A 12,216-nucleotide genomic window follows, 5' to 3' on the forward strand; every position below is an offset into this window, starting at 1 on the left:
CTTGTGAAGGTCCTGAATCGGCAACCACGTCAAACTGTAGCACATGCTGCATTCTATTGGCCCAATGAATGTGCCAACCCTATAATGTATCAGGAAATCACCGACCTCCGCCTCTCCCATCCTTGGACATTAGAAAATCTATGTTCAGTGCAGCACAAGGTTGATGTTGAACCCCACTAAACTGCGGCAGCACCCGATCTACCTGATACCACTCAATGACAGTGAAATAGATCAATGCTGTCGCAACCCTCCATAACTCCATATTTCGTGGCTCCAATATCTTGGTGTGCATCACCTAAACGACATCAGGTAAGCTATATGGCATCCATAAGAACTATTAAAATAAGTACTTATCGTTAGTCATCATAAACAGTAAAAGGTGCAAATACAACATTAGAGATGAACAAATTGAAACCATAAATACTCACATCCCCAGACTGGAGTAAATCTATCCAAAGCCTCCAATGCACGATACGAGGCCCCTTGTCGCTCAACGTCGGCTGATAACCTACCCATCTGAAAACCAAAATATTTAATCAACAATAAAGTAAACTGATAAATTATTAAAAACATGATGCATAATCCAAAAGAGAGTACCTCAACGCCAACAGCCAATAAAAGACATCAAATCCATTCAGTCGGAAACCAGGGAACCTCCAGAAGATCCACGACTGCAGGAGCTGCAATGGACTGGCTAACTTGACGACATTTCTGTTGGCCACACGACATATGCACCTGTATAACCATGACAGTGTGGTAGACCCCCAGCTATACTGACCCATGTCCTCTAGCTTGGCGACATACGGTAGCCAACAGATGTGAAGGCATGTACCAGACTTATCTTCAAATAACTGCATTGATAACAACATCATGATATACGCCCGGGTATACTTCCTAACCATCTCATCGTCTGCCCCCTGCGAAAGCTCACAAAATGTCTCCTGGAACCAAGTGCACTTCACTGTGAACTTATCGATGTTGTTCGCAGGAGGCAAAACACCCAACAGCTCCTCAAACCATGCCTAAGCTGGGAGGTCACCCTCGATTTGCCGCTCAAAGTCTGTGAGGCATACGCTGACATACTGACCGTCGATCGGGAGCCCTAACTGGTATGCCACATCCTGCAGCGTAATTGTTCTCTCCCCGAATGGCATGTGAAAAGTATGCGTCTCTGGACGCTATCTCTCCACGAATGCGCTCACCAATGGCTCATCCAATTTAAACCAAGTCTCGTTCAGTCTTGCAAGATGGTATAAACCGGCCATCTGCAAATACGGAACGATCTTGTCATCCAACGACATACCGTATTGCCTTCTCATGCTAGTGATACATCGATGGGATGGAAAATGATAGAAATTTTTTTATCACAACCATAACAAAACAATGTTCAATTCATAAAATTCACATAACGCTAAACATTGCACGCCCTAATTTTTAAAAAATTGTTTACAATAACGCCCAACAAATTGTTCACAAGACCCAACCCTAAACACTAAATAATTCATGACCCAATTCCAAAAAAAATTCCAAAACATATAATCTCACACGTTCAAACAAAATAAAAAATGTTAAAACTAAATGGACTTAAGTGTGTGACTACTCAATCAATCAGCATATTTTATAAATTTAATAAGTTAAAACAATATCGCAATACACAATCAGCATCATGCCTGTAACAATTGGGTTATTTTGCACCCAAATTCTAAACTAAATCTCGCTGAATATAAATTTAATAAGTTAAGAAATCTAACATAGCCTACAATCCTAACTAACCTTTCTAGTAACCATTTCAATTTCTCAAAATCTAACTAACTAATAGCTTATTACTTCTAACCAACACTTATACTGAAAAAAATAAGATTCTAATTCCTAACTAACGACTTTAAACAACTACTATAAGAAGCATGTTAACATTACTAGCATGACTAAGTTATGTTCAAAACTAAAATTTTGTTCACTAACCTCTTCAAGGACGGCACCTGCAATATGCGCGACTCCATCTAACCGATACAGGTGATTCAAATCGTCCTCTATGTGTACAGATTTGAATTTTCTGCGGGATTTTCTCCAAGATTTGGGAGGGAGGTGGTGGAGTTGGGTTGGGTGGGGTTGGAATGTTGGTTTCTAATTCGAATAAATTGAATTCGAATTACATATAGCCATTCGAATGTAAATCAAATCTATTGAGTTCGAATTATATAAAGCCACGCATGCTTGTAAATCCAACATATTGAGTTTGAATTACTATTAGCCCTAAATTGAAACCATTAGATTCAATTTACTATATACAACATTCAAATACATATAAGCCCATTGTAAATCGAATTCCATCGATTCGATTTACTATGTGCATGGTCAAATCGAGTCTCATTGATTCGATTTAGTATAAGGTACGATATACATGTAATTCGAATTTTATAGTTTCGATTTACTATTCAAACACCTAATTCGAATTTATTAAATTCGATTTATATAGATTTGTAAATGAACACATCCAGGTAACGTTTTTGGGTTTGAGAGATTCAAATAATTTTGGGGTGAGTTTAGTTTATAGAAATGAATTATCCTTTTATTTGTAGTATCTTGCTTTGTGCTGTTTTCATAACCAAACACAACCTAAAAAAATTAATTACTGATTAGAAGTAACAATTACTTTTGAATTGTCGTAAAATATCATAACATGAGAAAAAATGAGCAATTTTCAGGAAATTTTTTATTTTATTTAATTAAAAAAATCCAGTTTTGTAGCTAAGAAGATCATGATAATTCTTTTTTGGCTTTTTTGACTAATCTGTAATATATAATTTAGCAAGTGACATACTCCCTCACGCAAAATCATTTTTTAAGTTAGTGTGAATTTTTTCGATATATTTTTTCTTTTCTTTTTTATTTATTTTATGCTTTTTGATGTTTAGTGTCGAGCACCATGTAATCAAGAATGATATGGAACAACCTACCAACTCAACTAAAAGAGAGAGAGAGAGAGACTATATATTATTGAATTTGTAAAAAGTAATTACTAATTAGTAAAACGTTTTTTCATGGAGATTGGATTAATGAGAACCGTAGAGAATGGACTACATGTGTGAAAAAACCAACAAATTAAAGTAATAATTCGTGCGGGATAAGCAAGCCCTTATATAGATCTAGAAAGTTCGTCTCTATTTCCTAATTTCCACGATTCTATAAATGGCCACAATTCTGTGATGGCTATAGTTTTTAATATTACATGATTAATAAAATTTATTATTTTTAATTAATATTTAATTAATAAAAATATTTTTATATTAAACTTTAATAATATAAAAATAAAATATTAATTAATATTAATAAAAAATATCAATTCTCTAATATTTCTCTTCGAATATTACTCGCATCATATCATATCATATCTTATCATCTATATTTGCTTCATGCACGTTTGTTGGGTGGTACGTACGTGGATGCTCAAAAAAAAATGGTGGATGCTGTTCAAATAATTGTCAAATTAATTAATGCGGGATAATAATAATAAAACTAAAGGATGAGAAATAGTAATATAGACTTATAAGTAAGATTTCAATTACTGGTTAGATTTATTTATAATAATAAAATTATTTATGTCAACAGTTTAAAATTTAAATTATTAAGTAATCAGTATAAATTTACTTCCACACTAAAACATATTTTTTTTCATATTAATGTTTCTAATAGAAATAAATCAACCATATTAGATATATACTAAAATCAACTATTGAAATCAATTACTAATATAAATTATAAATTAAAATATAAAATATATATTAAAAATAAGTTAAATAATATATATAATAACTGATTTTAATATATAAATAAGATCATTAAAAATTAATTTATAAAACTATATCTTTAACCTCAATATTTGGTTCCCTCTCGATCGTCTAATTTGTACTTGAATTTCCTTTCATACGTTTATTTTCATTTTATTTTCTCTCATAAATTGTAAGCATGAATTAGTCTTGGTAATAAGAATAAAAAATTATGATGTACAAATATATACCAGTACGTAGGCGCAGCATCAAGAACCCAATTCTCTAATTGTGACTTGTGTGGCTTATAATTTTTAATGACTGAACAAAAATACACATCTGGAATGAAAAAAAGCGGAGACATATGCTACCTTGGCACCTTTGTTAAGTTTCTCAGAAGATTTTTTATGGTTTAGTTACAGCCTCGATTCAAATGACGAGGAGAAGATCGAATTTTCAAGAATTTGTCGTTTTCTCTCAAAAAAGGTCTTGATAATGTTTTTATTTTTTAGAAGTAATTTATAAGAGTTAGTTTTTAAAAGATAATTTTTTTAGTTATAATATTTATATATGTAATAAATTAAATTAAAAATAATTTTAATAAATATAAGTAATAATAATTATGTTTAGTAAAATAATTTTAAAATTTAAAAATATTATAATAGATAAAATTATATTAGACATTTTAGTTTGAATAAACAAAAATTATTTTAAAAAAATTACATTTTAAGTATTTTTAAAAATTATAAATACAAATATATAGTCTATTTTATTTATCATATATAATAAAAAAATATATACTTTTAAAAAATGTAAATATTTTTTTAAAAAATTTTACCAAATCAAAAGTCTAAGTTAAGTTGGATACGTCTATTTTCAGTTTTTTCCCAAATAGATGAAAATTTAGATACACCAGCTAATTCTTTCTTTTTAGGGTGATTTTGAACCATGTACATATATTAGAATAATTTCCGCTTTTTACAGCAAAAATTAAACTCATTCTAGTGGGATAGATCACATGACATTATTAGTGTATTGTGTTTGCACTTGGCTAATATTTTATTTTACTCTTTTTGTTCATTCATATATGTAGTGGTGCATGCTGATCAATATGTATCTTTTTTCTTTCGTTAATAATTTTTTATTGTTTAGATTTTTTATTTTTAATTTTCATATTAACATATTCTATTAATCAAATCAATCCAATCTAATTCTAATATCACTACAAGAGATACGTTGAATAACGGCAATTTTTAACCGCTACAAAACAACATACTAGCGGTTCAACAAACATTGTAAGTTAGGGAGTGGAGATTTAATTTTGCAGCAGTTCCTGCTAAGGAACTGCTGGCACAACCGCCGCAAATAAGATAATTAATTTTTGAAAAAAACATATTTGGTCAGTGGATTTAAAAAAAATGCGACCATTTTGAACCACCGCAATTTCATACATCAACTTTAAAAAAAAAAACATGACTAATTATAAATGGCATTATTTGAAAAGGGTGTACATTCTAATTGCAAAAACTTTTCAAGAGCCATTTTTTCTTGTAAATAAAAAATATTAATAAATTAAATGTAGAGCTGCAGTTGCCAACACATACTAAGCAAATGTAAATAGCGTCAATGATGCTGGATTGATAAGTGGCTAATTAAGGATCAAAACCTACATTGGAAGAGAAAGAATCACATAATTACTTATTAAATCCATGAAATAAAAGGTTGAGCTCCTCCTCTTTTCACCGAAGAAAACTAGCAAATTGTTTGTGTGCATATTCCATAAAAACACCAAAATGCACAAGATAATAAGTTAATGCTATATCTAAGATTCTGAAAACAGAAACCAGAGTCAAGGATGGTACCGTGAGCAGGTAGAAACTACGCGGAGGATGATGGCAGTTGCAAACTGCGTGGAGGGCGATTGCGACTGTGACTGCGCGGAAGACCATGACTACGCGAAATGAGATCTGCAGCACACAAGACGACAATGAATCAATGTTTACAAGAAAGGGCAAGAGAGAGGAAAGGAGGGCAGAGGGTGCAGGGGGCTGAAGAGCTCACAGCGCACAATAGGGCAGAGGAAAGGAGACACTGATTGCAAGAGAATGGAGAGGCAGAGATGAACTAGGGCACAACAGCAGAGGTGCATGTGAGTGGGTGGGAGGAGTGAAGGGTGATATAGGATCAAGAAGGGCGCAATGAGGTTGCGGCGGATGAGCTTGCAGTGCAATAGGGATTTAGAGAAAAGAGTCGTGCCAATAAGTTTATTTTCAATTCAGAGAAAACACTTGGAGAAACACACTAGGGGTGGGTTTCAATTGATAAAGGTGTTTTATTTAACCACGAATTCTAGTAATTTCGCTGCACACTACCATCCAGATGAGCAACTGTCGCAACCTTACCATTTAGCAGCTGTCTTTTTGACCCACTGCTATTTAACCGCCAAAAACCCCCGCATCTGGCATAGTATATGATCGCACCAATTCGCATTAACATTTTTTACCTTGTTAAAAAAAATTACACTAGATTCGACTAATAGTAGATAGATAATAACCAAAAGTTAACTTATTTAATTTAATATTTATAATTATATATTTACTATATATAAAAGTATTTTTTTAATGTTGGTGATTTTCTTCGACAAGAGTCCTAACGTACATTTAGTTACATCCAATTTTATTTTTAATATTATCGGTTTGTGTCAAAATTATTCTAAACATTGATTTTATGTAAAACGTTAGAGACAAAATAAAAAATTTAGCTTTCAAAGATAATTTTGATATAAATAAAAAATATTAGAAACAAAATTGAATAAAACGTTAGTATATTTTTTTAAAAAAATTACAAATATTAAGAACAAAAAATATATTTTATTCTGCTATTCAATTATTTTAGTAATAATTAAAAATACAAAATAAAATAATTTGATATTACTTTAGACTATTTTTTTATTATTGTTTGTGGGACATTTTTGTAAATTCGAATAACAAATATTTGTTTTTACTCCTCAAATGCGACCAAACCCAACCGAACGAGATTGCACCTTTGGCTTGTTATAAGAAGGACACATTACATTGTATTGTTGTGATATGTAGTAAAGAAAAGAAGAAGAGGGCACAATGCAGTTCTGGAAGCTCTTCATTACTGCATTAATGCCAGTTCTTAAGGTGCTCCTGATTACTGCTTTAGGAGCATTTCTTGCTCTTGATCGATTTAATGTGCTAAGGGACACTGCCAGGAAGCACTTGAATACAGTAATAGATCAGATAACTTCTTTTTCTTTCTTTTAATTTCTTTGCTTACACACACACACACTCTTAAGAACGGTTGTTAGAGTATAATGCTAATTGATAATATGCTAAATAATGCTAATTGATCTAATTGATCCTAATCATACTCTAACAAGATGTTTGTTTTGTTTTTCATCAGTTGGTATATTATGTGTTCACTCCGGCTCTTGTTTGCAGCATCCTCACTAAGACAATAACATTTAAGAACCTCGTTATGCTGTATGTTCTTTTAATTTCATTCATGAAATCTTTTAGTGCTGCCATTTACATTTATCTTCCAAAATTTATATATTGCTGTAGCTATATATATTTTTTTTTGAACAAGAGAGCTCAACACAATAAGTAGAGCAAGAACAATAACAAATAAATAATAAAGTTTAAAAAAAATCGCAAAGAAGCTCATCAACTACTTTTTGTGATAACTCCTCTTTTTTACAGTGTAATCCTGATTTTGTATATATATGATATGTTTTGATTTGATGAAATATGTATGTAGGTGGTTCATGCCATTGAATATTCTTCTAACATTCATAGTTGGGACAGCATTAGGATGGTTATTTATGAAAATAACCAAAGCTCCTAATCACATGTATGGCCTTGTCTTGGGGTGCTGTGCTGCAGGTATAATATATACAAATATCTTCACTAACTAACCTATTTTAGATCATTATTTAATTTGGAGAATGAAACTTTTGTCATTATTTATTAAATTCAAGAATTTCGAGTAATGAAAATCGTAACTAAAAAATATTAATAAAAAATTGCTAAAATTTATTGTTTTTAGCTTTATTTAATACATACGACAATAAATAAATACTAAATAAGATAAGTTTGGATTGATTAAGTTGATTCTTTTTTTGTCTTCTTATCATTATCATTTTAATAGATAATTCAAGCAAATATAGTTTGTAATAAACTATTAAAAAAGAAATGTGTATGTTATTTGTATTTATTTTTGTCATGTATAATAAATCTGACATTTATTTACTATCATTAAATGAAGTATGAGATCTCGTCACGAAATATAATATATACAACGTAACAACACAAATATAGAAAATTTGCAATTTTTAGAATTCACTCTTACAAAGCAGATCAATTAAGCTAGCCAATGATGTCAATTAATAATCAAGATACGTAAGTATCATAACTTACAATAAATTTGACACTAATAAGTTTCCTTTAATCACGATTTTGGGGTTTGATGGAAAAACAGGAAATCTAGGAAATTTGCCTCTTATCATAATGCCAACAGTTTGCAAAGAAAGCAACAGTCCTTTTGGAGCTGTGGATCTTTGCTATAAGAAAGGGATGGGATATGCTTCTCTATCCATGGCTGTAAGCAATTTTTAATTAACATTTAATCTAAACTAGGTTCACCATATCATAGAGAAATTAAACTTGATACTATTAATCATAAATTAATTAATTATATTAATAATAATATTCTTTTTTTATTCTTTCTTGATTGTTGGATCTGATTTTTTGACCAGATAGGAAACATCTACATTTGGACTTTTGTGTACAACATCGTTCGTTTATATTCATCCAACAAGACTTTGGATAATAATTCCACATTAGAAAAAGATTCCGTGAAGAATTCCACAGAGGATTTATCAGAGACTGTTGATGATCATGAAAATCAACTTCAAATTGAAACAACATTTTCTCATGAAAGAGCAAAGGTTAATATAATATCAATATTAATTATACTAGATCTATACCAAAATCAGTCATTAATATAAAATATGTATTAAAATATAAAATATACTTTAAAAAAAATTAAATTATATATGTATTTATATAAAAAATACATAATGATGATTAATTTTAGTGATTAATTTTAATATACAAATAGTACTTTTATATAAATATATATAGGAACAACTCTTGCCTTTAATATATAGTTTTGCAGCATCAGGTGAAAGAAGTAAACTAACATTTATAACCGTGAAAAATTTAATCGTTCACAATTTTAACAGAGATATATGTAAACTAACTCAGCACTTATTAAAAATTGGATTAATTCGACAAAATTATTTAAAATGAATAATTCATTGGATAAATTTGTTGAACAAATTCAATTTTTAATAAGAATAAAGTAACAAATAAATTTCTGAAGATTTATATTTCAAAAGATTAGTCTCTAACAATAAAATTTTTCATGTTACTTTTAAATTAACCCGCTATGATTAGGGTAAAAAATCTTAATTTAATTAGTCTCCTGGTATTTTTTTTAGAAGCTAACATGTTCGAAATGTAAATTTTTAAAGATTTATTTGTCACTTCACTATTTTAATAAATATTGAGTTAATTTACATTGTTAAGATATTGATATATAGAAATAATCGGTAATTTACTCTTATTCTTATAATTTTGTGGCTTTTACAGTTACCAAAACTTGCAAAGATAGTTAAGACTTTGGTAGAAAAGCTGAATCTGAAGGTCCTATTAGCACCTGCAACAGTTGGATCGGTATGCTAATTAATAATTCTGATTTATAGTACTCACAAATAGTTTCATTTCTTGGAAAAAAAATGTTACAACTTAATTAAATATTTAACTGGTATTTGAAGTTAAATATAAGCGTGTTCTTATTTAGTTGTTGAAATTTCAAAATTTAACAATTTAGTCCTTCAAATTATATTCATTGATCGGTTTAGTTCCTTTGTTGATAGACATCAGTATTCGAGGACTAAATTGCTATTTCTAAAATTTCAAAGACTAACAATGCAAATTAATGAAAACTACGACGATGGAATCACAATTTAAGAAGTCCACATATGCATAAATGTTTTTTTTTTTTTAAAATAAATTTTCTAAATACAAAGCAACATTAAAATGATATATACCATTGTGAATGGTGTAGATTGTTGGTCTAGTGATGGGTGGAATCACTCCATTTCGGAAGTTGTTTGTCGGTGATGATGCTCCACTTCGTGTTCTTGAAGACTCTACATCCATGGTGGGGTATGTACTAAGAAAAACCAGCTCCTTTAGTGATTAATATAATACTTCACACCACCAAAGTAAAATGGACTAAATCTCCAAAGTGATGACTTTTACTATTTTAGTCATTTAAATTAAAAATTATTTAGATTGGTTCTTAAGATTTAGTTTTGAAAATCATATTTGCTGAATGCAAATTAAGTATTGAACTCTGACTTATCATATCGGACATAAAATTAAATAACCGTAGTTTCATTTTAGTAATTAAACAAGATAAAAATAAGAAGAAAAAAAAGAGTTTATATAATGTGCAAATTATTATATCTCTCTTCATTCTCTAAAATAACTTTGTTCATTTAAAAATTAAAACAAAAAGATATTATTTAGTCCGTGTCTAGTATGGTAAATCAGAGTTAGTTCAATATAGTTTATTAACTCAATGCTAAAAAAAACTCAGAAAAATTGGTGCATGAAATTAAATCTTAAAAACCAGTATAATAAATTTTGAATATAAAAAATTAAAATGGTAAAAATCATAAATTTCATAGATTACTACAAAAATTTAGTCAAAAAAATGACTCGGTCTAATTGTGGATAATTTCATAATTAGAAATTTACAAATAGTAGTGTTTCCAATATTTTCAGGGATGCGGCCATTCCAGCAGTCACTTTGTTGGTCGGAGCAAATCTACTTAAGGGTAACCTTTTATTCTTTATTTGTTTTATTTTATGAGAATAATACAAAAAATAATTTTGATTTACTTTTGGCGTAAAAAATTATTATCATGTATTTAATTATGTATTATCAGTTTATCACATTGCTACCAAATAATTACTTTTCATATCTAGTACGTGAATAATTATTCAAAGAACAAATATAATTAAATGATTATATAAAAAGTTTTATAAAGTGAATCAGTGAGTTATAATTGAACTCATGATATATAATATAATTACTAATAAAATATTATTGGTTCACTAACTATGTTTCAGGGTTAAAAGGGTCAGGAATGAAGGTTCCACTTTTGTTAGGGATACTTGTGGTTAGATACATAGCGTTACCAATGTTAGGTGTGTGCATTGTGAAAGGTGCAATTCATTTTGGGTTGATAAACCATGATCCATTATACCAATTTATGTTGTTGCTTCAGTACGCTCTTCCCCCTGCCATAAGCATAAGTAAGTTCATTACATTAATTAATTATGAATAATTAAGCAAAACCACACACTTCTTAATTTATATATTATTCAGGTACAATTACTCAATTATTTGGAGCTGGTGAAACAGAATGCTCAATAATCATGCTAGCAACTTATGCCTGTGCTGCAGTTTCTCTTACACTTTGGTCCACATTTTTTATGTGGCTTGTCCTATGATGATGGGATATTTTTATAACAATAATAATTAGTTACAGTCAGATGTATTATGATTTATGAGACATCGATGGTTATAAATATAAAATATTAATCATATTCTAAACAAGTTGTTCACATGTATCAAATTATAATGTTGTACAGTGTGGAATATTTTGTTTATTTATTTATGTTTTTTGGGTCTGAATGAGAAGCAGTTTGAGGGGGTATACTTCACTATGGGCCTTCGGCTTTATTTATTGGGCCTTTTTCATTTGGGGTTAGTCCAAGACACCCCTAACTCAATCACAAAATAAATGACCCAAATAAAAAAAAATAATAAAAGTTTAATTTTGATACAAATATCAAATTTAAACTCATAAGATAAATGCTAATAAAATATGAGTTATGTCATACATTCAAATTTTTTTGACAATCAAATTGGTCAAAGCCCAATAAAAATTAGTTTTATTAGTGAGAGCATGAATACACGTTCCAATTAACTACCTGAACGTTTCCGCGTTCCTCTCCTCCGCTGCCTCCTCCTTCTTCTTCTTTTCTTTTTTCTTCGCGTTTCTCCTCCTTTTTTTCGCGATCCTTCTTCTTTTTTTCATGTTTCCTTCTCATCGTCGTTCTTTCATTACTGTTGTTGTTGTTGCGTTTTTTTTTCTTTTCCTCCTTCTCTTTCTAGTGAATTTGTAGCATTATGTCTTTTTTTTCTTCTTTATTTATTTTTTTTTGTTTTTATTCTTATTAAGAAAGTAAAACCAGAAGAATAATGAGAAGGTAAAACAAGAAGAAGATGATAAAAAAATAAAAGATGATGATAATGATGAAGAAGGAGGAGGAGGAAGAGT

At 29.6% G+C, this 12,216-nt stretch overlaps 2 protein-coding genes and 1 long non-coding RNA gene across 4 annotated transcripts; 1 reads left to right on the top strand and 2 right to left on the bottom strand.

The window, feature by feature from the left end:
- Positions 1-97: 97 nt before the first annotated feature.
- LOC148546376 (serine/threonine-protein phosphatase 7 long form homolog) lies at positions 98-1,301 on the bottom strand. Its single transcript, XM_088499195.1, has 4 exons — positions 1,203-1,301; positions 598-941; positions 429-516; positions 98-295 (listed from the first exon to the last, which is right to left on the bottom strand). Exons 1-4 carry the CDS (start codon positions 1,299-1,301, stop codon positions 98-100), a joined length of 729 nt encoding a protein of 242 aa, XP_088355321.1.
- Positions 1,302-6,830: 5,529 nt separating this feature from the next.
- Positions 6,831-11,489, top strand: LOC107619392 (protein PIN-LIKES 3). Of its 2 annotated transcripts, none has more exons than XM_088498159.1 (10): positions 6,831-7,021; positions 7,197-7,276; positions 7,554-7,678; positions 8,274-8,395; positions 8,551-8,742; positions 9,449-9,532; positions 9,927-10,027; positions 10,652-10,704; positions 11,000-11,185; positions 11,259-11,489. In XM_088498159.1, the coding sequence occupies exons 1-10, from the start codon at positions 6,887-6,889 to the stop codon at positions 11,381-11,383; spliced, it is 1,203 nt and encodes a 400-aa protein (XP_088354285.1). In that variant the 5' UTR covers positions 6,831-6,886; the 3' UTR covers positions 11,384-11,489. The 2 variants fall into 2 exon arrangements, with proteins under 2 accessions (XP_088354285.1, XP_088354286.1); XM_088498160.1 differs by having other exon boundaries at positions 6,852-7,093; positions 7,174-7,276.
- LOC148546377 (uncharacterized) lies at positions 6,852-7,688 on the bottom strand. Its single transcript, XR_015899277.1, has 3 exons — positions 7,494-7,688; positions 7,165-7,357; positions 6,852-7,081 (listed from the first exon to the last, which is right to left on the bottom strand). It is a non-coding gene; the product is annotated as an uncharacterized LOC148546377 (long non-coding RNA).
- Positions 11,490-12,216: the final 727 nt, after the last annotated feature.

The sequence above is a fragment of the Arachis ipaensis genome, chromosome B9 (assembly GCF_059453495.1).
Source record: "Arachis ipaensis isolate K30076 ecotype BB chromosome B9, ASM5945349v1, whole genome shotgun sequence".
In the NCBI taxonomy this organism is placed as follows: Eukaryota; Viridiplantae; Streptophyta; class Magnoliopsida; order Fabales; family Fabaceae; genus Arachis; species Arachis ipaensis.